Below are 26,735 nucleotides of genomic sequence, written 5' to 3'. Positions count from 1 at the left end.
AAAATACTTGAAAGTATAAACCAGGCATGGTTTCATCGCAGGGTGGAGCAGGGGGTCCACGGCATTTTAGTATATGCATAAAGGGGGTCCCCAAGGAAAAAAGGTTTATATACTGCCATAGACTGTACATACAAAATGGACAGAGCCTCTGTGACGTCACCCGTAGGTTTCTGAAGAGCTGAATTGAAGCTCATTGGGCGGTTCCCACCTTCGCCATCTTGGCAGCATCACGCATGTTGTCATTCCCGGAAATTCCAAAAATGGGCAAAGAGGTGGAGCTGAGAAGGGGACTGTGAAGGTGGGGGTGGATGATTGACACCCATCAAATTCCAAGCTGACTGTAGCTAAAAGCTAACTGAGCTAACCCGGAGCTAACGTTAGCTTACAAGCTAACGGAGGTAGGCGGGCTAAAGCTAAGGCGCGCTGTTACCCGGTGTGCTGCACTTTCTCTTCTTGCCGCAGATATTGGATAGCTGTCAATCAAAAGGACATGCCCCTAATTATGTAGAATTTCAAAATTAAATAACTTCTTCTAATATCTAAACAGGTGATTTAGAAAAAAGTCACACCTCACAGTTGCCATGAAGACAAACTTGACCTATTAATGCTAAAATGTTATTTTTTATTATTTTTTTTTGTACCAGAATTTAAACATGTTTATTTCTGCTGTGCAGATGGTCTTTTTAACATGGGCGTCTATGAGGATTGACTCTGTTTTGGAGCCAGCCCCTAGCAGATGAGGAGTGAACTGCAATTATTTGCACTTCTGCAAAGGCTTCACATTTTACCGCTGGAGGTTGCTGCTTGGCTTTAACCAGCTGTTGTGGGTGACTCGGTGAGCTGATTCCTGCAAGTGTTCACGATCCCAGTCAGTGATTTCCATGATAGAGTCATGTGTGTTTTTAATGCATGGCTGCCTCAGGGTCCGAAGCTCTCCATCCAATACTGGTTTTCATTCATGTTACTTACACAAAGAGTTGTCTCCAGATAATCATTTGATAAGATTATGTCCCGTCTATGGTGGAATATTCAGTGTTTTTAATTTTACACTGAGAGACATTCTGCTGAAAATACTGGATCTGTAGACAGTTTACCTCTTCTGACAGACTCTACCTCTCTAAGTTGCTCTTTTTTATACCCAGTTATGTTATTGACCTGCTGTCTAATAAACTAATTAGTGGCTACATGTTCCCCCTACTGATTCTTTTTGATTCTTTTTAACATTCCAGTTTTTAAAACATGTTGCTGCCATTAAAGACAAGAATGAGCTAAAATTGTTCATGAAATATGTTAATATGGATCTTAACTTTTATAAAATTTGTTGCTACTGCAGCTGTGTAACATGCAGAGTAAATAAAAATACAAGATATAACAAACACACAGAACAATTTACTGCAATGCTTGAAGTTTTTAATTTGGAAAAGACAAGAAGAGATAGTTTAGTCTGCAGAGGAAGGTTTAGCTAAAATCATCATTTTCATAACTCAGTCTGCTCTTATTAAAGTCACAAGACCTGATACAGACATCCAGCTACTGATTATGTTCCTGGTTGCTTCATTCCTTATGTAGCGTTACAGCGATAGAGAAGAATAAAGATGGAGAGTGATAATGAGTGAAGGTTACACATATGATTGAACAGGATGAACAGAAACACAGATCCACCAGTGTTGTAACGCTGGAAGCTTCATCATGTCCCTGAATCAGTCCAGGAGTCATCAGATATTCTTGGCGCAGACAGATGAACGTCTAATATTACACCAGTCATCATCCCAGCACCTTTTTCCTGTTAGTACCAGACACACAGAGTTACTCAGTGCTGCACAAACCAAAACTTCAGGATGATCTCATGACTGTATAAAAACACATTTTACATCCAGACAAAAGCAGCTGTGTAAAAATGAAATCAACATCCTGTATTTATCTATTTCTAGTAAATCTAGAACTGTGTTTTACCTGTGTAATTTATTTGTAGGCAATGCTGCCCAGTGCCAGAATTATTGGGCTCTCGAGGGCACCAGCTTTGGAACCGAAATTTTGTACCATCAGTCCAACACCAGACACCTTCCTAGAGGACAGATCAGGGAAGAAATTGTTTGAATAATTTATAAAAAATGTTTTTTCTGTAGAAATCAGATCTTCCGTTTGAATTATATACCCGCTGGTGATCAGAGCCTCCGATCCATGCTTCCCTATTGTCACAAGTGATGGACCATATCAGGCTTTGTACGTCCTGATATTCATCAGCACTGTGGACAGATGCAAGATGTCCTCCCATAGAGACACAATTCCTCTACAGTATGACAGAAACATAAAGGAGTGGAATCACTGAGAACAAATACAAAACAACTTCATGTTTCTAGCAGGATTCATCATTCTTCATCTGTCTCACCTCAGCTGCACTCCAGCTCAGAGGTGTCAGAACGTATCTGAAACAGCGACCGTTGATTTTAGTCCAGTTATCAGGACAAGTTGACCGTTTTATTAGCTGTTGAATATCTGAAAGAATCGAGAGCAGCAGTTTTCAGTTTCCTTGTGAAAATATGTTTGGACAAAATACTGAAGGACATGTTGTTCCCAATGTGCTCCTGTCTTCTAAGTTTATTTATATATGTGTTTTTAATAGTTGTAAGTTAATTTTGTGTATTTTAGAAAACTCTAAAGTGTGTTAATAAACAGGGAATGTGAAATGGTTACGTCTTTCCAGGTATATTTTGTCTGAGAAAAAGCTTAATGTACAAGTAATACTCACTTGTAGCTCCAGTCAGAGTCATCACAGCACACAGAAGTAAAGGGATCTGGATCTTCATGATGGACCGAATGCAGGTTAAAGATGACGATCACCTTCAGATAAAGGCACTTTTCTTCAGCTTAGCTCAGCCCTCCTGTCTCATGACAAACAAAGCCAACATCAGCTCTTATATAGTTGAGTTATCTTTCCATCTTAAAAAATGAAGGAACTTAAGACATGCACGATGACAGGATGCATGCTAGAGGGCAGAAAAAGTTGAAAGGTTTGATGGTAAAAGGGAACTTTAAAGTCTCACAGTCAGTGTGGCTGAAAGGACGACTTTGGTTTGTAGAGTTTTACTTAAAAAGTTCATGTGTGGAGAGAACGAGAGGCAGGTTTGTGCACAGATGTTGTAAACTGTATATAATACTGTACAAAAGTGTTTCTGGAAACAGACTAAGCTGCAAAACTCAACAACTAAAAACAAAGAACTAACTGTTATATGGAGTCTAAGAACCAATGCATCAGTACTGACCACAAATAAGTAATGATGTTGTTAAGAGACAACCAATGTTAGACAGTGCAGAATCCCAGCAGGGAAGTGATGCAATCTGTTGGTTGACATGTAACAAATTCGGCTCCTTTCTCAGGCAATTACCTCCAATGTTTCAATGAAAATGAATAATGGAGAATACACAGCTAAGAATTAACAAACGATTGCCTCCTAATCATGACTGGCAGCTGCTATAATGAGCAACAGGTAAGCCATTCTCCTGTTAAAGCTTATATAAACACATCAGGAGGCTTGATTTATGGTCCCAAAGCAGACAGAACTCACCATATATTACTACTCTATACACTTCTTCATCATATGGTTGATATTAACAGTACAGTTTCTTTAGATAACAAATAAGTTATTAAATGATGGATAAATCACTGACTCAGCTGAATGTGTTTTTTTCCAGGATGTCGCTGAACCTGCAAAATATTGATGGTTATATGTCCCTCTATTTTTCCCTAAATGGCATAAATAAACCTCAATCACCCATTACCGAACCTGCTTGTTTTAAAGTGTCTTCTTTACCCGCTGATGTGTTTGGTCCATTTAAGGGTTCTCATCTTCGCTGCATCTTCGGCTCACACTGCTTGTCTCTAATGAAGTATGGTTACATGGAAATATCACAGTCAGTATCTTCCTCTCACCGTCCAAAGACATGCATGTTAGTTTAATTAGTGACTCTAAATTCTCCCTAGGAGTGAAGGTGAGTGAATGGTTGTTTGTCCCCTATCTTTGTTGGCCCTGCGATGGACTGGTGACCTGTCCAGGGTGTTCCCTGCCTCTCACCTGCTAAAATGCTGGGATAGGCTCCAGCTTAACCGCAACCCGTAATGGACAAAGCAGTAGAAACTGAATGACTGAATGAATGAAATATGCTATTTTTGACATGGATTTTTATTCATCTAACACTGCCTTTCATACCTCTGCAAGCGAAACTACTGCAAATAAACATTACTTTTTCTCATTCATTGTTTTATTTATTTATTTGTTTGTTTCTTATCAATTCATATTTTTTACAGCATTAAACATTTAGCTGAATTTTGAAGTCAATGCCAGAGTTAATCTGTTTGAACATTTAAACTTTGTCTTCGTGTTTGTCTCTGTAATTGGATGCTTTGTGTCCTTCTGCATGCTTGCAGGTGAAGTGAGAAACTTAGAGTAAGATTGTCAGGATCATGTAAAGATTAATAGTTTATCATAAGTGTGACTATAGTGACACCAAGTGGTGATCAGGCTGTACTGCAGGAATATGTTTCAGTGTGGATCATGTAGTAATAAAACTGAACAGCTGTTTTTTTTTTCCCAGAATATCCATGAGTGGGATGAGAGACTATCATTAGTGGTGTATGTGTACAATAACTAACCCTTTAGTTCTGGCCTTGAAGTGGTTTTGTCAGTGTTTATGTGTGCTTGATGATGGGTGTGTGTGTGTGTGCGTGTGTGTGTGTGTGTGTGTGTGTGTGTGCGGGTGTGTTAATGTTTGTTTGTACAGGTGATAATTGCTGTGTGTTACCATAAGAGACCCGCAGTAGCTGCTATCAGAGATGGAATTTAGGTGAGGTAGAAAGACTCTACCCAGACTAGGATCCAGACAGACTCTGACCTTGATGCCGAGTCTGGTCCTGACTTTCGACTAGTTGTCAGTGTGCTTTATATGTCTGTTAATTAATGGAAGCTGCTGTCAAATACAAGTACAACTGCACTTTTATTCAAGTAGAGCTTATGTTTTCCATGACAAGAGCAATAAAGGATCACATGCTGGAACTGGGTATTTTTGTCCAAGTTACAGATATTTTTACCCTCCCTGCCTGAGCTGCCCCTTGAAATTCCTGAAACATATATATTTAATTGATGTGACTGCCTAAATACAATATCCTATATCACTGTCATTAAAAAAGTAAATGGCTTTTAATTGTTGATGGAAATTACTGAACACAAACAATCATGGCTGCTTAAATAGGGAGAACGGGCTCGTTGTTACAGTAGCTACATCTCGACCACTAGAGGGTGCTGTTTAAATATAGTGGTGGTGAAATATCCAGAATAGTGGTTACAGATTAGCTACATGATCCCTTACCACTTGCCCCTTAAAAACGGAGCTAGAAGGGGTAGGGCTGAAAGACAACCCCTACGAATTGCGACACCCCTTCAACAATCACATACGTCATCAGTAGTCACTAAAGAACATGTTACACTGGAACTGGAAGAAATTTTAAATAAAACAAAAACAATAAATATATTAAAAAATATTAAACATGGGGCTCAAACAGGGAAAACCAGCAAAACTGCCAACTGGAAGTGCTGGAAACTAGGAAAAAATATATTGTGCATTGTTGCTGTTTGTGAAGCTGAAATATCTCCCCTCATCACTGCGTGTCAGACTGATCTATGAGCAGTGAGTGAACCGCTGCTGCGACGCTGCGTCTTTTTGACATATATGCCGGGACACCGGTCCAAAAGTAATGCGACCCACTGGGAATCCTATTGAACCTCTCCGTTAGCCGGTGTTCTGTCAGTTTAGCATACATTGTCAGATCAGCATACGCATAGTGCAAAGTGACGACTGCACCTAATCCTAATCCTAACCCTAACCTTAACCCGCACGCGCATTAACGTAATGTATGCTACTCTGATGCGTATGCTAAACTGACAGAACACCGGCATTGCTCTTGATGTGTATTCCAGTGTGACAAATCGGAGGTTTAGCGTGAGAAGGTAAGAAGCCACTCGAATGCATGGGTCTCACGGCCGAGGCGTGACAGTTGGTAGCCATGTAACAAATGCTGCATACTGGCTTTCCTCGCGAAGGTTAGTGGTTCACCACGGTCTCATGCTGCAACATGCTGCTATCAAATATGACACGAGAGAGATCACTCCTCAAGAGCGTTCAGTTGAGATACTCCATAGTGAAACCTGTTGTCATATACAGTCTATGGTGAAGTAAGATAGTGGGGGGGGGGGACTAATGAAAGCTATCGCTCATTTTTTTCCTTACAGATTAGATTAGATTAGATTAGATCAGACTTTATTATCTCACAGTGGAGAAATTCACTTGTTACAGCAGCTCTTGTTATAGAATAAGGTGCAGAAAGACAGAATAGGGTGAACATGCATCACTATATACAAAGACTACATACATATTTACATGGTGATGGTGGGATATGAAGAATATGATGATATTGATATGGGGGTATTGCACAGTAAAATATAAATAAATACTACACAGTATTATGACTATACAGATAAGTTGTACAGTCTGACAGCAGTGGGAATGAAGGACCTGCGGTAGCTCCTTCCTACACTGAGGGTGTCTCAGTCTGCTGCTGAAGGAGCTGCTCAGCCCCCCCACAGTCTGGTGCAGCGGGTGAGAGGTGTTGTCCATGATGGATGTGAGCTTGGCCAACATCCTCCTCTCACCCACCTCCTCCACAGAGTCCAACGGGCAGCCCAGGACAGAGCTGGCCCTCCTGACCAGCTTGTTCAGTCTCTTCCTGTCCCGGTCAGTGCTGCTCGCTCCCCAGCAGACAACGGCGTAGAGGACAGCAGAGGCTACCACAGAGTCATAAAATGTCCTTAGCAGAGGCCTGCATACTCCAAAGGACCTCAGTCTCCTCAGGAGGTGGAGGCGACTCTGGCCCTTCTTGTACAGGGCGTCTGTGTGGTGTGACCAGTCCAGTTTACTGTTGAGGTGAACACCCAGGTACTTGAAACTGTCCACCCGGTCAATGTCCTTCCCCTGGATGTTCACCGGTGTGTGGGGTAGTGTCCTTCTCTGGAAGTCAATCACCATCTCCATGGTCTTACTGGTGTTTAAGCACAGGTGGTTGAGCTCACACCAGTCCACAAAGTCCATGATGACTGACCGGTACTCCAGCTCGTTCCCCTCAGACACACAGCCCACAATGGCTGAGTCGTCAGAGAACTTCTGGAGATGACAGCTGCTGGTGTTGTAGGTGAAGTCCGAGGTGTAAAGGGTGAAGAGGAACGGTGAGAGCACTGTTCCCTGAGGGGCCCCCGTGCTGCAGACTACCACCTCAGACACACAGTTCTGCAGACGCACGTACTGTGGCCGGTTGGTGAGGTAGTCGATGGTCCACGCAGCTAACTTTCCATCCACTCCAGCTCCTTCCAGCTTCCCCCGCAGCAGCACCGGCTGGATGGTGTTGAACGCACTGGAGAAGTAAAAAAACATGACTCTCACGACGCTCCCAGCGGTCTCCAGGTGAGCCAGCGCCCTGTGCAGTAGGTAAATGACAGCATCATCCACCCCGATGTTTGGCCTGTAGGCAAACTGCAGCGGGTCCATCGCGGTGCACACCACGGAGCGGAGGTGACCGAGGATGAGCCTCTCCATGGTCTTCATCAGGTGGGAGGTCAAGGCGACGGGTCTGTAATGGTTCGGTTCCTTCGCGTGTGATATCTTAGGAACCGGAACCACACAGGAGGTCTTCCACAGGACAGGGACCTTCTCCAGGCTGAGGCTCAGGTTAAAGATGTAAGTGAGCACCTCACAGAGCTGGTCTGCACAGGTCCTGAGCAGCCTGGGGCTGATGCCGTCTGGTCCTGCAGCTTTCCTGTTCTTCAGCCGCCTCAGTTCTCTCCTCACCTGGGCCGATGTAAAGGAGAGGGGGGAGGTGGAGGGCAGTGGGGGGCTGGTGGTGGAGTCCATTGGTGTGGAGTGGAGATGGGGGGTAGGTGAAAGTGGAGGTGAAGATGAAGGTGGTCGGGGGAAGGGGATGGTAGATGCTGGACTGGGGATGTGTGAAGAGGGGGGAGGGGGGGCAGAGAGAGTGGGGTTAGAATCAAATCTGTTAACACTAGAAGTCCCAGGAATTTTGATATCTCCCTAAAGTCCCAGAGAAGGGTCGAAAGACCTTTAGTCCAAACTGACGACTCTGCTGGCAAAAATTAGCATCTCTTCATTTGTAAATGCAGCCATTACCTGAGGAATGCACCCATTGCATCCAGCCCCTCCTTGTTACCTTGAAACGTCTGGTAAATTCTGTGGCAGTGGGGGATGGTGGGCTGAGGGGGATAAATAGTAGCTAGCTTCACCTCCAACAAATAGAAGGAAGCAAAATGCAGAGGCGGCTTACAACTCAGCAGGCATTGGACCTGATCCTCAGCGATACAAACCCTTGTGACTCAGATGGAGAAGAGATACAAATTCAGCTGGATTCGGACTCTGACTCTGAGCAGTCTTCAGGTAAGATTTGAAACTATTATTGAACTTTTTGGAATGACAAATTTCTTTCTTTCTGCTTTGTCCTGTACTGTGAGTTGCAACACTGGAATTTCTCCATTTTGGTACAAATAAAGGATTTTTTTAATCTTATTTCCAAAACATCCTATTTTCGTCCTCTGAAATTGTGAAATTGTTTACCTTGCAGATGATGAGACTGCTCCACTGCCAGAAAAGAGGGCTCGGTTGGGAAGTGAGAGGACAGAGATGGCTAAAGATGGCACAGTGTGGCATGAAGAACAGCTGGGGACATGTCTCAATTTCACCCCAATAGAACCATACGGCACAGATGGAGAGCCAACTGCTAAGGCCAGAAGAAGTATCCGGACTCGTCTTCAAAGCTTCTTCTGTTTTATAACACTTGAAATGCTTCGTAGCATTCAAGAATGGACCATTCAGCATGCACGGCAAAAGGAGCAGGCAGATTGGTTCATGAACCTCCCAGAACTAATGGCATTTATTGCAATTATTATCTTGCGGGGGGTGAAGAAAGTTCCATCACTACGTGACAATTGGTCAGCAGAGCTGGGAAACCCACGAATCATTGCTACTATGGCCCGAAACCGCTTCCAAAACATCATGCAACACCTACGCTTTGATAACATGTTCACACGCAGTGAGCGAGTGGAGACAAATAAGTTTGCTGCAATTTCTAATCTGTGGGAATCTTTTGTCAATAACTGCATCAGATCTTATAACCCTGGTCGACACATCACTATTGATCAACAGCTTTTCCCGACAAAGACTCGCTGCAGTTTTCTGCAGTACATTGCAACAAAACCGGACAAATTTGGCATTAAGTTTTGGCTGGCTTGTGACTTGAAATCAAAGTACATTTGCAATATCCTGCCATATCTTGGCAAGGACCCCAGTCGTCCCAGTGGAGAGAGACTCTCTGAGAGTGTAGTGATGAGGCTGATGGAGCCGTTCATGGATAAGGGCAGAACTGTAACAACAGACAATTTTTTTACATCGCTGTCCCTTGCGCAACGACTGCTTAGCCGGAAAACCACCATCCTTGGCACAGTCAACAAGATTCACCGGGAAATTCCTCAGTCAACTAGACTGAAGGACCACACTAAATTCACCACTCGAGTGTTTTCCACCACTGGTGCAACACTCACAGTATATGCGCCGAAACGGAAAAAGACTGTCTATCTTCTCAGCAGCATGCACAATGTGGTTGAGACTGAGAATACCACCAAAAGGAAGCCAAACACTGTCACACAATACAACACCACAAAGTGTGGTGTGGATGTGATGGACCAGATGGTGCGGGAGTACAGCGTGCGTGCAGGAACACGGAGATGGCCAGTCGCCGTGTTCTACAACATGATCGACATGGCGGCACTGAACGCTCATGTTCTTCATAAGGAATGCACCGGAGTGCAGGAGAGAAGAGTGGACTTCCTGGTTGAGCTCGCGAAAGAGTTGGCCAACTCTCATGTGAGTCAGAAGAAGGCACATAAGGAGCAACTGCTTCAGCAGCAACCTCCCACACCTAGCCCTGGGAAAAGGGCAAAATGTCAGGTCAACCATCGATGCAAGAACAATTGCGCAACTGTAAGATGTGTTGACTGCTACAAATACACATGTGGCAAATGCAGGATGGAGATACCATGGAAGTGCCAAGCATGTTTGGACTTAGCACAGACGGACTGCTGAAAGAGCAGAAAAGCCATTCACACAAGGGCATGCCACTGTAGCCTTGTGTAAATATTTGTGAAATTGTTTCATTACTTGCATTATTTTAACTGTTTTGTTGTTTTTTTTATGACAAAAATAAAAAGCATTGGAAAAAATTCACAGTTGTTCTTTTATATCTTTGTCATGTTGACATTTATGCCCTCTTGACTTAGACACTAATGCTTCTGGACATTTTACTCACAGACCCTGCCTGTACCACCACAATCAAAAAATGTTCATTTTAAATATTCAAAATTGTTCATTGCTTGGGCTTTTTGGACATAAGGTACATGAACATTGGGTTAGAAAGTTTGAAAAATTGGTCAAAAATTTTGAAAAATTTGTATTTTTTCATTTGTATGAAAAGAGGAGAGCTGGACCTTTTAAAGTGATTTTTAAAAAAAATATGAATTCATCATTTTGTCATATCATTCTAAATTGTTTGCTTTTTTATTGAAGGCCCACAATGATTATCTTTTTTTTTTCTTCTAAAAGCACACAAATGTGTCGAGGAGGTATATATCATATATCATATCAAATATATTTTTAATTATTTGAAATATACCAGAATGCAGGAAAACCTTTCTGAATCTGTTTGAGGTCTACTCCAATCTCATACTCAGGGGACCAAGCAGTGTCTCAAGCCAAGCTTTGGGCAAAAGTTGACAGTCAGGTTTCAAGAGTCTACAGTGTCTCCCCTAAGTATGCGCCCTCCTGGGGTGTGCCAGTAATTGACTCGTCTACAAACAAAAGAAGCTGTTCACAGCTTAAGACAGGATTTTAGCTAAAATCCTACTGGTCAATCGACCCATCTCTGGGTTGTAAAGGTAGAAAGGTCAATTGACCCCTCTCTGGGACTTCTAGTGTTAAAAAACAGATTTAAATCATTGGCCCAGCGCTGGTCTCCATCAGCTGTCCCTCTGGCACCACTCTGTCCAAATCCAGAGATCTCCTTCAGCCCTCTCCACACGTCCCGTGTGTTATTCTGCTCCAGCCGCTCCTCCAGCTTCTTCCTGTAGCCGTCCTTGGCTCGCCTGATCTTGTACTGGAGTTCATGCTGAACTCTCCTCTGCTCCTCTCTGTCCCCTGAAATGAAAGCCCTCTTCTTCTGATTCAGCAGGACTTTAAAGGTCCCATATTATACACTTTATTCCCAATCTGAGACCATTCATTAATATCTAAATGAAATATTTCCGCCATGGTATGGACAAATCGACCTTCAGTTTGAGTGCAGCGGCTTCTCTTCACCTCCCTCTTTTTAGCAGCTTCAGAAATGTGCCGTTTATGGTGGGCGGAACCCTGGTGGAGCAGCTCAGCTGTTGGCTCCGCCCATCGCATCGCCCGTCATGAGGTGATTGACAGGTTAGGCCTTAGCGGTAACTAGACGCTGATTACAGCGTAGTGAAGGATAAACAAACGCCGGAACACCGGAACCCATTCCTGAAGCCCCCATTACCGACCCAAACCGTGACGCACGGAGAACACAGCTAGCTACGCTCATCAATCTGATGCACAATGGCACCGGATACAAACAGTAGAAACAGTGACTTGGCTACATTTACAACAGTGCTAATATATTTTCAAGCTATCAGACTAATAAGGCCGAAACGATAAAATAACTGCCAGCTCTTACCTCTCCAGCTGTGTCACGGACAGTTGGTATTGAACCTGGCTTCAGCTTCAAACGGTTGGCGAAGCCTGCTTTCCATGCCCCCATGTTGTGGAAACAGTCCTCTTTGAAATGCTGGCCACAGACATGCAAAACCTTTGGAAGTTTTCCGGGTACATTTCCTCCAAAAATAAAATTAATCCACTCAGTCCTCGTGGGTTCAGTGGATGGAAGTAAAAAAACGTTTTCGTGTTCATTTATGCAGCCACAAACAGAACAGTGCTTCTGTCGCTTAGCCATGTCCGCTAACGAGGGTTGCCGAAAAGGATAAACACTGGGCGCTAGGTGATTTTTAGAGGGCGGGCTTTGAGAGCCAGTAGACGGGTCCATCGCTCTGTGGGGAGTGGTTATTGTCCCTTATGACGTCTTAACGTACAGGCTTTCAAACAAGCTCATTTCAGCGCTTACTTCCCTAGAGGTGGAGCAGGGGGGAGAGAGAGCGCCTGAAAGAGTTTCACACTTACGGGTCTCCTACACATGCGGGGGGACCAGTATGACTGTTCCAAAACCATTAAAAAGTGAATTTTGCATAATATGGGACCTTTAAGCTCAGGGGTCACCCAGGGTTTGTTGTTGGAGAAACACCGCACCCTCCGGGTTGGCACAGTGTTCTCCACACAGAAGTTGATGTAGTCCGTGATGCAGTGGGTCAGGCCATCAATGTCCTCTCCATGAGAGCTGCAGAGTGTCTCCCAGTCTGTGGATTGGAAACAGTCTCTCATTGGCCTCATCGGTCCACACTTTCACAGACTTCTTCTGTGCCAGCTGTCTTCTCACCCTGGGTGTGTATTCAGGGAGCAGATGTACGAGGTTGTGATCAGAGCGTCCAAGCGGGGGGAGGGGGGCGGAGGTGTATGCGTCCTTCACATTAGCATACAGTAAGTCCAGCGTCTTGTTCTCCCTGGTGTGGCACTTCACGTACTGGACGAAAGTAGGGAGAGTGGCAGAGAGCGAGGTGTGATTGAAATCCCCGCTGATCAGCAAGAGGGAATGCGGGTGGCGAGTCTGCATCCGAGTCACTGCGCTGTGGAGCAGCCCACAAGCAGCTGCTGCATCAGCCGAGGGAGGGATGTACACATTAAACAGTATAGCGTGTGAAAACTCCCTCGGGAGGTAATATGGCCGCATACCCACAGCGAGTAACTCAATGTCCCTGGTGCAGAGCTGTTCCTTTACACAGACGTGCGCCGGGTTGCACCATCTCTCGTTGACATACACCGCGAGTCCCCCGCCTTTCCTCTTACCACTCTCCGCCGCACTCCTATCCGCGCGCGAAAGTTTAAATCCATCCAGGGAAACCACAGAGTCCGGAATAAGTCCATTCAGCCACGTCTCCGTTAAACAAATGAGGCTACATTCCCTGAACTCCCACTGTAGCCGGGTCCGCGCCGTGAGCTCGTCGGTCTTGTTAGAGAGGGAACGAACATTTTCCGTAACATTACAGTGCAATTAACTGACTTATTGTTTATCGCGACAGGCCTATGTGGGACGTAATGTAGAACGTTTGCGTGCAATTGAAATTAATTGCGTGTGCGGCTATACTGTCTTTTTCTCTGTGGCTTTTTTTTTTTTTTTTGGTGTGTGTGTGTGTGTGTGTGTGTGTGTGTGTGTTACCCTGCACCTTAAGAAAGCGTGATGTGCGTAGAAACACTTGCTCTCTCATACAGAACAGGAAATTTTTCATACCCCTCCGATTGAAGTGTGCCTCTGAAAAATCTTCGTTTGAAGGGGTGTGTAGCCCTACCACTTACCCCTACCCCTCTGTCCTAAAAGAAATTGGGACACCCTTACCCCTACACGTAAACGCGCAAAATTGACGGGTGGGGCTAAGGGGTGAAATGGGATTCAGCCTTAGTTGCATCATGGCATGTTATCTTTGTTGTGAATTCTGCTGCTGCTCTGGGAACCTGCTCTGCCAGGACAGATGATCTAAGAGGAGGATGAGGAGGGGGAGGAGGGGAAGCCCTGTATTTCTTGGTAAATGGCGGTTGCTGGGGTCGAGACTGGGATAGAGACATCCTTTGAAGACCTTGGGTGATGTGGAGCAGAGGATCGCATCTCTGCTGTGTCCTTCGCTCTTATCTGTACACTCATGTTTGGGTTTGCCATCCCAACAGCGTTACGCAAGTGGCACCAAGTAATCTGCATCCAGTTAGATTTGGATGCACACCATCAGGTCTGAATCGCTCCTTACAGTTCCAAAAGATAATGAAGTTATCAATTAATTTCATCCTATGGGTGATACATGTGTTTGATAACCATGTGTTCAGGTCAAGAAGTCTACTGAAAAGTTCAATTCCTTTACCCGCTGTAGGAATGGGTCCTGAAATGTAAACATGGTGCTTCAAACTGACACAGTCTCTCCAACAGCAGAGAAAAGTCTTTCTTCAGGATCTCAGAGCCAGTTTTCCTCCTCAGAATATCAAAAGACCCCGTGTGGACAATAATCTTCATACCATCTGAAGACAGAATGGTCGGCAGTTCCCTGACTGATGGATCAGAAAGTGTTAAATTTTCCGTCTTTGCCATCCTCACATGTTGTGTTATAGAGTCATGGGCATTAACCCCAGATTGACAGATTAATCGGTCGGTTGGTCAGATGGATGGATGGACGGACGGATGGACGGATGGATGGATGGATGGATGGATGGATGGATGGATGGATGGATGGATGGATGGATGTTTAAACTGGCCAGCCCCTTCTTATCATTCAAACTTTTTAACACTATCCAGTCCTTCCAGTATCTTGAGATCTGCTGATCAGATGCTTCTGGTTGTCCTGAGCTCCAGGTTAAAACAAAGCTTTTACTGTTGTTGGCTCCAAACTGTGGAACCGCCTTTCCCTCCACATCAGGTCCTCACCAACAGAGAGCATTTATAGAGCGCATTTAAAAATCTAGGTTTAACCTTTTTGACTTGAGTATTAGACATGTAGGACTTTGTGTTGTTTTCTGGTATTTGTCTATAACTATTTGTGTTTGGTGAACATCTGTTGTTTTAAATCTCCTTCGAAATAAACTTGACTTGAATTGAAATGCTTGATTTTGTTTTCATTAGCTAGCTTCTCACCAGAAATGATGCTTTCGGCTGAGTCCTTGCCTTAAATAAAACCAGAGTAAAGACAACTCTAAACTCATTGGCTTACATTTCTTTACCAATAGGATCAAATCATCTGTTCTGTAGTATTTCTCAGACAAGTCCCATCAATGAAATGGTGCAGGAAATAAATTACAGTTACCAGGAGACATGAAGTACTCCACTACTTTAGCTACTTTAGCACTAACCTCAATAAACCACAGTACATGGATGAAAATAGATCTGACACACAAGATGTGACGAACAATGTAGCTTTATTAATTTTTTTCACTGAGGATATGTGTTTTAACATATTATATAGCAGATTTTGATGACTCCATTGATTCACTTTAGGACGTGGATTAGGTTTTCAGGCTCCTAAAACATCAAATCCATGTGAACAAAACATTGAAATAATAAAATAGTGAGCAGATACGCCTCAGCTCCTCTCTGTATGGATGTCACACCCACTCTGCACAGTCACAACCTTGTGGAGCCGTTTGGGAGGCTCGTGGGTAAAGTCAGGGACCTCTGAGAATCTCTACTGCAGCCCAAACAGACATTTCAGACATTTACTCCTTGCTGCTTTGTGTTTGACTTCTTCCCGTTTTACAGTGACTCTGTTTTTTAATTCTCTGTCTCAGTGACTAAGCAGTAAATTATCAGATACCTGGTAGAAACTCTTACAAAACTTTCAGTGAAGTAACAGATAAATTACAAACCACAAAATTTCACAGTAAGTTAAAAAAAATGCTTTTAACCTAACTAACTTAAACTTTTAACCTGCAGCTGCTTTGTACCTTCAGATTTCGTCATACATACAAACCTGTACATGTGGTGGCTGAATTGTATTTTGAATTAAATATTAAATCATTTTAAATTAAAGACTAAACTCAATGGTTTGCAAATCTCACCAACCCTCATTTTATTCAGAATAGAACAGAAACAACATCAGATAAAAAATTTCACCTTAACATGGAAAAAAAAACGTTGTCAAATGCTCCTCCAGGTGTTTTTGATTTGTACTAAATATTTTCCTTGTTGTCTTTTTCCATGAAATTGAGCTCTATTAACAACACAGATGGTCCATCTGCTCTTCAGGCCATGATGTCCATAAAGAATTTCCACTTTGCCTCAGTCTGTTTCTAATGAGCTTTGACCAGGAGAGCGCCGCAGCATTTCAGGATCTTGTGCATATTTGGCTTCTTATTTGCATGATAGAGCTTTAAGCTGCTGTTGTGGATGACACGGTGAGCTGATTCCTGGAAGTGTTCACGATCCCAGTCAGTGATTTCCATGATAGAGTCATGTGTGTTTTTAATGCATGGCTGCCTCAGGGTCCGAAGCTCTCCATCCAATACTGGTTTTCATTCATGTTTCTTACACAAAGAGTTGTCTCCAGATGGTCTAAATCATTTGATGAGATTATGTCCCGTCTATGATGGAATTTTCAGTGTTTATAATTTTACATTGAGAGACATTCTGCTGAAAATACTGGATCTGTAGACAGTTTACCTCTTCTGACAGACTCTACCTCTCTAAGTTGCTCTTTTTTATACCCAGTTATGTTATTGACCTGCTGTCTAATAAACTAATTAGTGGCTACATGTTCCCCCTACTGTTTATTTTTGGTGCAGTTTGTTTTCCAGCCTTTTGTTTTAATATTCCAGTTTTTAAAACATGTTGCTGCCATTAAAGACAAGAATGAGCTAAAATTGTTCATGAAATATGTTAATATGGATCTTAACTTTTATAAAATCTGTTGCTACTGCAGCTGTGTAACATGCAGAGTAAATAAAAATACAAGATATAACAAACACACAGAACAATTTACTGCAATGCTTGAAGTTTTTAATTTGGAAAAGACAAGAAGAGATAGTTTAGTCTGCAGAGGAAAGTTTAGCTAAAATCATCATTTTCATAACTCAGTCTGCTCTTATTAAAGTCACAAGACCTGATACAGACATCCAGCTACTGATTATGTTCCTGGTTGCTTCATTCCTTATGTAGCGTTACAGCGATAGAGAAGAATAAAGATGAAGAGTGATAATGAGTGAAGGTTAAACATGTGGTTGAACAGGATGAACAGAAACACAGATCCACCAGTGTTGTAACGCTGGAAGCTTCATCATGTCCCTGAATCAGTCCAGGAGTCGTCAGATTTTCTTGGCGCAGATGGATGGATATTTCTGTTCACAATAAAAGTCATCCCAGCACCTATTTGCTGTAAGTACCAAAAAGCATCAGTGAGTGTTGCACAAAGCAAAACTTCAGGATGATTTCCTGACTGTATAAAAACACATTTTACATCAAGATGATAGCAGCTGTGTAAAAAGAAAATCAACAACCTTTATTTATCTATTTCTAGTCAATTATTAGAACTGTTTTACCATGAAAATTGATCTGCAGGCAATTTTGCCTGCCTCCAGAATTATTGGGCTCTCCAGGGCACCAGCCTTTGAACAAAAATATTGTACCATCAGTCCAAGTCCAGACACCCTCCTAGAGGACAGATGAGGGAAGAAAATGTTTGAATTATTTATAAAAATGTTTTTTCAGTAGAAATCAGATGTTCCATTTTAGTAATTACCTTGCTCTGATCAGAGCCTCCAACCCATGTGTCTTTATAGTTATGAGTGATGGACCATATCAGGCTTTGTACGTCCTGATATTCATCAGCACTGTGGACAGATGCAAGATGTCCTCCCATAGAGACACAATTCCTCTACAGTATGATAGAAACATAAAGGAGTGGAGTCACTGAGAACAAATACAAAACAACTTCATGTTTCTAGCAGGATTCATCATTCTTCATCTGTCTGACCTCAGCTTCACTCCAGCTCATAGTTGTCAGAACGTAGCCGAAACAGCGACTGTTGATTTTAGTCCAGTTATCAGGACAAGTTGGGGACACATCTCCGGAAAAGAATCGAGAGCAGCAGTTTTCATTTTCCACGTAAAAAAGTGTTTGGACAAAATACTGTTTTCTCAGTGTGCTCCTGTCTTCTAAGGTCATATGTTTTGTAGTAGTTGTAAGTTAATTTTGTGTATTTTTTTGTCTGTATATAATCATATATCTGCTTAACATTTTCAAATCTGCCAAATTTCAGACAAAAAAACAACAAAAAACAAACAAACAGGAAAACATAAGAAATATACAAAATTGGGTAAAATAAAATAATTCTTTTTCCAACGGTATTATGCTCGTGTCCTTAATATAATCTCAGTTTATTAATATTCACTTTTTGTAGAAACCGATACCTCTGGGTTTCTCTTTCTCACGTTCAGTGATAGAATCAGATTTAAAAAGTCCTGCTTTCCATTTTTTCATCATACATCAGTTTTCCTAACAATCACTGTAGGAATGGATCATTTCTGCACACACACACACACACACACACACACACACACACACACACACACACACACACACACACACACACACACACACACACACACACACACACACACACTTACCTGCACCTCTGCTCAGAGCTACCATGGCACAGAGAAGTAAAGGGAGAGTCAGCAGCTTCATGGTGGATGTAGATTAAAGATGATCACCTTCAGAAAAGAGAGACAGTCATGTTAGTAAAACCTGCTGCAGAATCATAAAACCAGAACAATGAATAAACAACAGAAGTTGGTAGAAAACCTTCAGCAGAATGAACTTCTCTTCTTCAGGTGGATGTTTCCTGTAGAGATGTGACGTTCATGAACGGATCGATTCTTTTGAACGACTCTTTAAAATGAACGATGGAAACCGATTCACAGCTGTGAGCCGTTCATTTGTGAGCCATTCTTTTTATATACAAATTTCTGACACTGCCTTCATTAAATCAAATCAAACTTTATTTATAAAGCGCTTTTCATGCCATCAGCAACACAAAGTTCTTTACATGAATAAAAACATAAGAATAAAAACACTCAATGAAATCTTTCACACAGTCACACGCACACACATATGCACACACACACATGCCAAGCCCAACCCCCACCCCCTCACCCCCCTTCCAGCTAAAAATGATTGAATGAATGATTAAATGAATAAATAAGTAAATAAGAAGTAGTTTGAGTAAAATGAAAATAAAATAAATAACATTTGTGACATCATAGAAGTCTGATGCCCAACACACTCCATTCATGTGAAGCATCTGTGGGCAGAGAGTATTGTCTGGAAACAAATACTGTGAGTTCTGTCCAAAACATTTACTAGAATTTGCACTGACTGCTTAGGTTTATCCTTTTTTATCTATATTTTTCCTATAATTATTTAATCTTGTATAGTAGGTTTTATATAGGTACATATTTTGATTATTTGTCATTCTTGTATATTGTGAAATTTTGTAAGATATCGTGAGAACGAGCCAGTCTTTTGAATGGCTCTTTGAAAGGAACGGCTCCTCAAGATCCTGCTCCATTCAAAGAGCCATAAATCCCATCTCTAGTTTCCTGTGTGGAGGTGCTGGACACGTCAAGGACCAGCTCTTATATACAGTTTCATCCCGGAACCAGGATCGTCTCTTAAAAACACAAGCAGTAAAACTAACATAATAAAGGACATGTTAAACATGCAAAGTGTTGACCTGTGGCTTATTAAATTAGGTGTTGAACACACTCATGTTTGAAATGACCCAGCATGTTGTTTTTAGTTCACAGAGATGAGTTTCATCAGGATGCTGATTCAACATTTGTCTTCCTCTTCTGCTATCAAAGTTTCTAAGTTTACTGTAAAGTGTTCAGTGTGAATCATCAACATTATAAATCTCCAGTTTTAGACCATCTTAGATCATGTGATGTACAAAACTTGGAACTTTACTTTAAATTCTCCTTTTCTGAAACCGTTTCTGAATGCACAGTTTTTCCACATCAGTACTCATCACTGTATAAACCTGTGCTTTTATGTACAACCTGTAAATAATATAGACATAAAAAAATAACTGGGTGGAGAGTTGCTTTACTTCACTGTAATAAATCTTTAGCACCAAACACAGTATTGCGCTACTTTACCATCAACAGCGGCAGCCATAGATATATACACGTAGATGCCGCGTTCGGGCTTGTCAGGCACATCAACACAGCCGCCATCTTGGGCCGGGATTTCAGACCCGGGCAGATTAATCAGATTGTGTCAGAATGTGTGTATGAAACCAAAATGGCAGATTTCTGTGCGGCATACGGATGTTCCTGTAAAAGAAACACCGAAACCAAAATAAGAGAGATAACATTTCACAAGTAAGAAGTGGTTTTATATTATTTAACTGTTATGAATTGTTGAATTTGGTGTATTTCTTAAGCTAACATAAATTAAACCAGCTTATGTCAGGACAAGAAAATAAAAATGTTTTTTTTTAGTAAGTTGATGATGGTTTAAGTGGCATTTAGCAATTACCCACTTCAAATAATTGATCTGCTATCTGACCCCAAACCAGCCCATAAGATGTTTATTGGTCAAGATAATGGTCCCACATCCCATCTGTGTCTGATCTAGGACCACATATAAAAATGGCCTGGGTCAGAGCCAGATGAGGCGGCTCGGGCATCTGGTTAGGAAGCCTCCTGGACGCCTCCCTGGTGAGGTGTTCCGGGCACGTCCCACCGGAAAGAGGCCCCGGGGCAGACCCAGGACACGCTGGACGGACTACATCTCTCGGCTGGCCTGGGAACGCCTAGAGATCCCTTTGGATGAGCTGGTGAATGTGGCCGGGGAGAGGGAAGTCTGGGTTTCCCTTCTTAGGCAGCTGCCCCCGCGACCCGACTCCGGATAAGTGGAAGAAAATGGATGGATGGATGGATGTTTAATTTGATACTCTTTATGAAATGATCAGATCAGCCCTACATCTGCTATCTGTCCCCAAACCAGCCCACAAGATGTTTATTGGTCAAGATAATGGTCCTACATCCTTTCATGGGTCATCACACTAACACTTTTTGAACTTCCACACAGATTGGGTATGTGTCTGATCTAGGACCACATATAAAAGTGGCCTGGGTCAGATTGTAAAAAATCTGAATTGTACCGTTCAGACTATCGTTAAAAATTCTGATATGAGCCAGATATGGGGAAAAAATCCTATTTGAGCTGCAGTGTGAATGGAGCTTTTGATTAATAAACTTTTTTAAAAGGAAGCAAAAGAAACTATAATGTTCAACGACGTCTCTAATACAGTTGAGTGTGACAAGTTGAGTTTACAAAGAGCTCATTGCCTTTACTATATGTCTATATGTTCCAGCACCAGAACTAGAAATTTCTCCATATCCTTCATAACGAACTGTCTTCATTGTTCTTTGTCTTATTTGATGTTTAAATTAAATGAGCTTGTCTACATAGCATTAATGTTAATACTCTGCTGAAGAGATTTGTTTCCACCCAACAAACTACTTCTTCTCATAAACTTTGCTATTGAAGACATCAGGGGGTATTTACGCTTTCTGTGGTTCTGAGTGTTCAGGAATCATTTTAATGTTTCAGCGTTTTTGTAGCAGAATAAGAAAAGTCAACAACTTCCAAAGTGTGAGCTTCTTTGGAAGCGTTATCATTTAATTATGAAACTGAATCAGTATGTTGCTATAGACAAACACACATAGTTGGTCAACACCCTCGCTAAGTAAATGCCAAATACAGTAACAAGCACTTTGAAGCCAGTTTATGTTTCATGTCTGCACACTGTGTCTGTGTTTTTACTGATAGCTAATAATTACATATTTGTTTTTTTACTTTTAATGTTTAATTTTACTGCTAATTTATCAAAAGTGATATTTAAACAATTTGCAAAATGAGGGTGGGGGTCTATTCAAAGTTTGTTGAAAACACATTTGAAAGGCAGCATACGAAGCCAATGACGAAGCGCTCATAGTCGGTGGAGTAGAGAAGGAACTTCTTCAGAGTTAATAAATTGGAATAAATATTGTGTCAGAATGTGTGTGTGAAACCAAAATGGCAGATTTTTGTGCTGCATACGGATGTTCCTGTAAAAGAAACACCGAAACCAAGATAAGAGAGATAACATTTCACAAGTAAGAAGTGGTTTTATATTATTTAACTGTTATGAATTGTTGAATTTGATGTATTTCTTAAGCTAACATAAACCAGCTTATGTCAGGACAAGAAAATAAAAAAATGTTTTAATAAGACAATGATTACAGTAAGATGGTTTAGGTGGCATTTGGCAATCACCCACTTCATATAATTTTGCTAAGTAGGTCATTCCAGCATCATCTATTAAATCCGTTTCATGGCGCTAACATGAACTTTAACTGCTGACCTGTAGCTACAGAAGAACTGAGAACTGAACGATGTTCAGATGGAGTTGTTTGGTATGTTTCCAAAAGATAAATGGAGGAGGCAAAATAGGTGGCAGCACTCAGGAGGAGAGACTTTTTGCCGAAGGACTGTTCAGTCGTCTGCAGCCGTCATTTTAACCCAGAGGACTTTAACAGGACTGGACAGTCCACTGGTTTAAAGGAAGAAGTGATACCATCCATTTTTAATTTAACTCACCATCAGTTAGTGTCATGACAATTTCTCATGTAATCCTAATATTTCTATAACACAACGGGGTCCCTTCTAAATGATTATAAAATACACTATTAGAAATGGTTCCTTTTGAATGAACCCTTCAGTACTTGTACACATTTCTCTGGTCTTGAATTCTGTTTATTTTACGTTTGTTAATGAAATGAAATGAAAAATGAAATGAAATAATACTTTATTAATCCCTTTGGAGGTCCTCAGGGAAATTTGTGAATTGTGAATTTCAGAAACATCTGCAGACTAAACACCGTGGACCTGACACTGTGTTCGCCCTGACTGATGAACTGTCATCTAACGAGCTGAACCATTGAAACCCTCATGCTGTCTCTTACAGATCTGAGTCACCTCCCTCACCAGAGACATGGTGATTTAAAGTTTCATCGGTTTGGTAAGAAATCATCTTATCCACCAGATGAACACACAGCCTGGGACAGCTACAGACCTTCTTAAAGCTAACAATCTCAGCTAATCAGTTTGGCTTCAAAGATGGCGCCGCTATTGTCAGCAGCTGTCGTACCTGCTCCTACACTTTTTTGTACATAGTATTCTTTTCCCTTATTTTTAACTTTCTAAGCTCTCCTGCATTCTGTCATACCACTTATGACAGGCGGACACTGCATAACCTTGGATTACAGTACTCAAACTGTATTCTAAGACCCTTTTATGTTGACCCGGCTTGGCCTCAAGACATCTTGCGCCAGAGGGCCGACACAAACAAAGGAGGACGTGGGGGGCCCAGGTCACGGAGTAGGCCTCGGGGGAAAAGAGCAGGCGTAAGACAAAGGTTGAGGCGTAGAGCACACCACACGCCACTGCCTAGCATCTTACTGGCAAATGTCCAGTCACTGGAGAACAAGCTGGACGAGCTCAGAGCCCGGCTAAAGTACCAGAGGGACATACGGGACTGCAATATTATTTGTCTCACCGAGACATGGCTGACTCCTCTCATACCTGATCACGCCGTACAACCAGCGGAGTTCCTATCCGTTCATCGCATGGACAGAACGAGTGAGTCGGGAAAAAAGAGAGGCGGAGGGGTGTGCTTGATGATCAATAATAAATGGTGTGATAGTAAGAACATCGTCACACTGAAGCAGTCCTGTTCGCCTAACCTGGAGCTCCTGACGCTTAAATGTCGTCCCTATTACCTGCCCCGTGAGTTTACCTCGGTTATCATCAGCGCCGTCTATATTCCACCCCAGGCGGACACGAATGCTGCACTAACTGAGCTACATGAGGCTATCTCCACCCTTCAGGCTAGTCAGCGTAAAGCGGCTTTCATCGTAGCCGGAGACTTTAATAGTGCCAACATGACAAAGGTGATGCCGGAGTTTACCCAACACATCAACTGCCCCACCAGAGGAGAGAGGACTTTAGACCACTGCTACTCTCCCTTCAAGGAGGGCTACAAAGCCAAGCCCCTTCCCCCCTTTGGGAAGTCGGACCACACCGCTGTTCTTCTCATGCCAAAATATAAACAGAAGCTCAAGCAGGAGCTAGCTGTGGTGAGAAAAGCAACGCGGTGGACTGACCAATCAGAGGCCACTCTACAGGGTGCGTTGGAATCAGCCGACTGGGACATGTTCCGCAGCAGCGCGGGCGGAGACATCGAGGAGTTTACGGAAGCTGTTATGGGATTTATTGGAAAGCTCGTGGAAGATACAACGCCTAAGAGGATCATCCGAGCCTTTCCAAACCAGAAGCCGTGGGTGGACAAATCTATCCGCGACGTTCTGCGCTCCCGCACAGCTGCCTATAACTCCGGCCTCGCCACTGGGAACATGGAGGAATACAAGGCTGCTTCATACAACGTCCGGAGGGCGGTGAAGGAGGCCAAACAACGCTACGGACGTAGACTGGAGCATCAGATGGAACAGTCTGACTCCAGGGGACTCTGGCAGGGACTTCTTGCCATCACAGACTATAAAGCAACACACACACACAGTGCCGACGCTTCTCGGCTAACGAACTAAATATCGTCTTCGCACTCTTCGAGTCGGGAGACCGACCACCCGTTGCGCTCCCAGCCGGAGAGGAGGAGACATTCACGTGACGTGAGGAAGGTGTTTAAAAGTGTAAACATCAGGAAAGCGGCCAGACCAGACGGCATCAGCGGACGTGTCCTCAAAGCCTGTGCTGATCAGCTGGCGCCTCTGTTCACACAGATATTCAACCTCTCCCTGAAACTGTGTGTGATCCCCACCTGCTTTAAAAAGTCTGTGATAGTTCCGGTCCCTAAGAAACCAAACCCCAGCAGTCCCACTGACTACAGGCCCATAGCCCTCACATCTGTGGTGATGAAATGTTTTGAGAGACTGATAAAGACTTTCATCACTTCCACACTGCCCTCCAACCTGGACCCACTACAGTTTGCTTACAGGCCAAACAGATCCACGGATGACGCCATAGCCCTCGTCCTCCACAAGACCCTCTCCCATGTGGACACTGGTAAGGGGAACTATGTGAGAGTGCTGTTTGTTGATTACAGCTCAGCATTTAATACCATAGTCCCCTCCAGACTAGTGTCAAAGCTGTATGACCTAAGAGTGAATCCTTCACTATGCAGGTGGGTCCACAGCTTCCTGACCGGACGACCACAGGTGGTTAGGCTGGGTCACCACTCCTCATCTCCCCTCACCCTCAGCACAGGATCCCCCCAGGGCTGTGTGCTCAGCCCCCTGCTGTACTCACTATACACTCATGACTGTGAGGCCACTTCAGACTCAAATGTCATCATAAAGTTTGCTGACGACACAGCCGTTGTAGGACTGATCTCCCACAACGACGAGACTGACTACAGGAGGGAGGTCTCCCACCTGGAGGTCTGGTGCCAGGAGAACCATCTCCTGTTAAATGTCAGCAAAACAAAAGAGCTGATAGTGGACTTCAGGAAACAGCAGAGGAGCCTCCATCCACTCCTCATCAGTGGCTCTGAGGTGGAACGTGTGGACACTTTCAGGTACCTGGGAGTGACCATATCACAAGACCTGACCTGGACTCAGCACATCACAACAACTGTGAAGAAGGCCAGACAGCGTCTGTACCTCCTCAGACGACTGAGAGACTTTAAGCTCCCTCTCAGGGTGCTCAAGAACTTTTACAGCTGCACCATTGAGAGCATCCTGTGTGGGAGCATCACCACGTGGATGGGGAACTGCCCAAAGCAGGACCTCTTGGCCCTTAAAAGGGTGGTCCGAGCAGCCGAGTGGACCACCAGAACAACTCTCCCCAACCTGCAGGACATTTATGAGGAACGTTGCAGGTCAAGGGCTAAGAGGATCCTCAGTCAGCCCAGCCACCCCGCACACTCTCTCTTCTCTCCACTGCCATCAGGCCGGCGCTTCCGCTGCCTGAGGACTAAGACTGAGAGGCTGAAGAAGAGTTTCTTCCCCCTGGCTGTCCGCTTGCTCAACTCTGAGCACTGAACAAAATAAAAGCCACTTCTCACTCCTATTCAACATGTAAATATGTATGTAAATATACATAAGTATGCTGTTATTCTTTTATCTTATTTAAAACTCAAGATTTATCTTTTTATTCTATTCTATTTTTATTTTATTTTATAAATATTTAGCTTATTCTTTATATTCTTAAAGGATGCAGATACAGAATACACATTTCACTGTACAATTGTACTATGTATAACTGTGCATGTGACAAATAAACCTCTTTGACTTTGACTTGACTTTGAACTAGGCCTTAAAGAAAATTAAGCCACAATTTTCTCACTAATTAAAATTCAACCTCAACTCTGTTTATTTAATTTTATAAATATGTTCTTCTTTTGTCTTAGTTGCTCCTCTGACCGCTGCAACGTGGGGGACACAATTGGAGCTAAATTCACACCCAGAAATGTTTATTCTTGACATACCGAGGGGTAATTAAACATGTCAGGTTTTCTCTGTGTTACACCACAGAAAGGAATCTCTTTGTCTGGTTAAAGAGTGAAAGATTATTCTCTTATTTTAAAATGTTCATTTAAATAGATATATACACATATGTGTTTTATCTGTATACCATGCACATGCACATGTAAGATAGAGGCCAAACTGGTCGAATAAATGGAAGAACCAAAATCAGCAGTCCTGTGTTTCTTAATGAAGCAAGGTTTATTAATCCAGTTGTATCCACATGCATTCTCTGGTTCCTTACTTCCCTCTATAAATACGCACATAGTGCGCTCTGGCTCACTAGGGGTTATACATACATTATCCTCACTTTGTTGCAAATTTATATAATCTG

General features: G+C 42.8%; 3 protein-coding genes across 3 annotated transcripts; 1 reads left to right on the top strand and 2 right to left on the bottom strand.

Moving 5' to 3' along the window:
* Window positions 1-1,393: 1,393 nt before the first annotated feature.
* Window positions 1,394-2,880, bottom strand: LOC121640202 (ladderlectin-like). Its single transcript, XM_041985926.1, has 5 exons — window positions 2,750-2,880; window positions 2,390-2,496; window positions 2,156-2,290; window positions 1,954-2,065; window positions 1,394-1,783 (listed from the first exon to the last, which is right to left on the bottom strand). The coding sequence occupies exons 1-5, from the start codon at window positions 2,805-2,807 to the stop codon at window positions 1,716-1,718; spliced, it is 480 nt and encodes a 159-aa protein (XP_041841860.1). The 5' UTR covers window positions 2,808-2,880; the 3' UTR covers window positions 1,394-1,715.
* A 13,913-nt stretch (window positions 2,881-16,793) lies between these two features.
* On the bottom strand, window positions 16,794-18,668 carry LOC121640208 (ladderlectin-like). Its single transcript, XM_041985934.1, has 6 exons — window positions 18,615-18,668; window positions 18,437-18,523; window positions 17,784-17,875; window positions 17,550-17,684; window positions 17,350-17,461; window positions 16,794-17,183 (listed from the first exon to the last, which is right to left on the bottom strand). The coding sequence occupies exons 2-6, from the start codon at window positions 18,495-18,497 to the stop codon at window positions 17,116-17,118; spliced, it is 468 nt and encodes a 155-aa protein (XP_041841868.1). The 5' UTR covers window positions 18,498-18,523; window positions 18,615-18,668; the 3' UTR covers window positions 16,794-17,115.
* Window positions 18,669-23,539: 4,871 nt separating this feature from the next.
* LOC121640325 lies at window positions 23,540-25,931 on the top strand. The gene is made up of 3 exons (XM_041986036.1): window positions 23,540-24,369; window positions 24,903-24,941; window positions 25,060-25,931. The coding sequence occupies exons 1-3, from the start codon at window positions 23,540-23,542 to the stop codon at window positions 25,916-25,918; spliced, it is 1,728 nt and encodes a 575-aa protein (XP_041841970.1). The 3' UTR covers window positions 25,919-25,931.
* Window positions 25,932-26,735: the final 804 nt, after the last annotated feature.

The sequence above is a fragment of the Melanotaenia boesemani genome, chromosome 5 (genome assembly GCF_017639745.1).
Source record: "Melanotaenia boesemani isolate fMelBoe1 chromosome 5, fMelBoe1.pri, whole genome shotgun sequence".
Taxonomy (NCBI): Eukaryota; Metazoa; Chordata; class Actinopteri; order Atheriniformes; family Melanotaeniidae; genus Melanotaenia; species Melanotaenia boesemani.
Note: the sequence above shows the minus strand (reverse complement) of the source record. Positions and strands in the feature narration are given on the sequence as shown.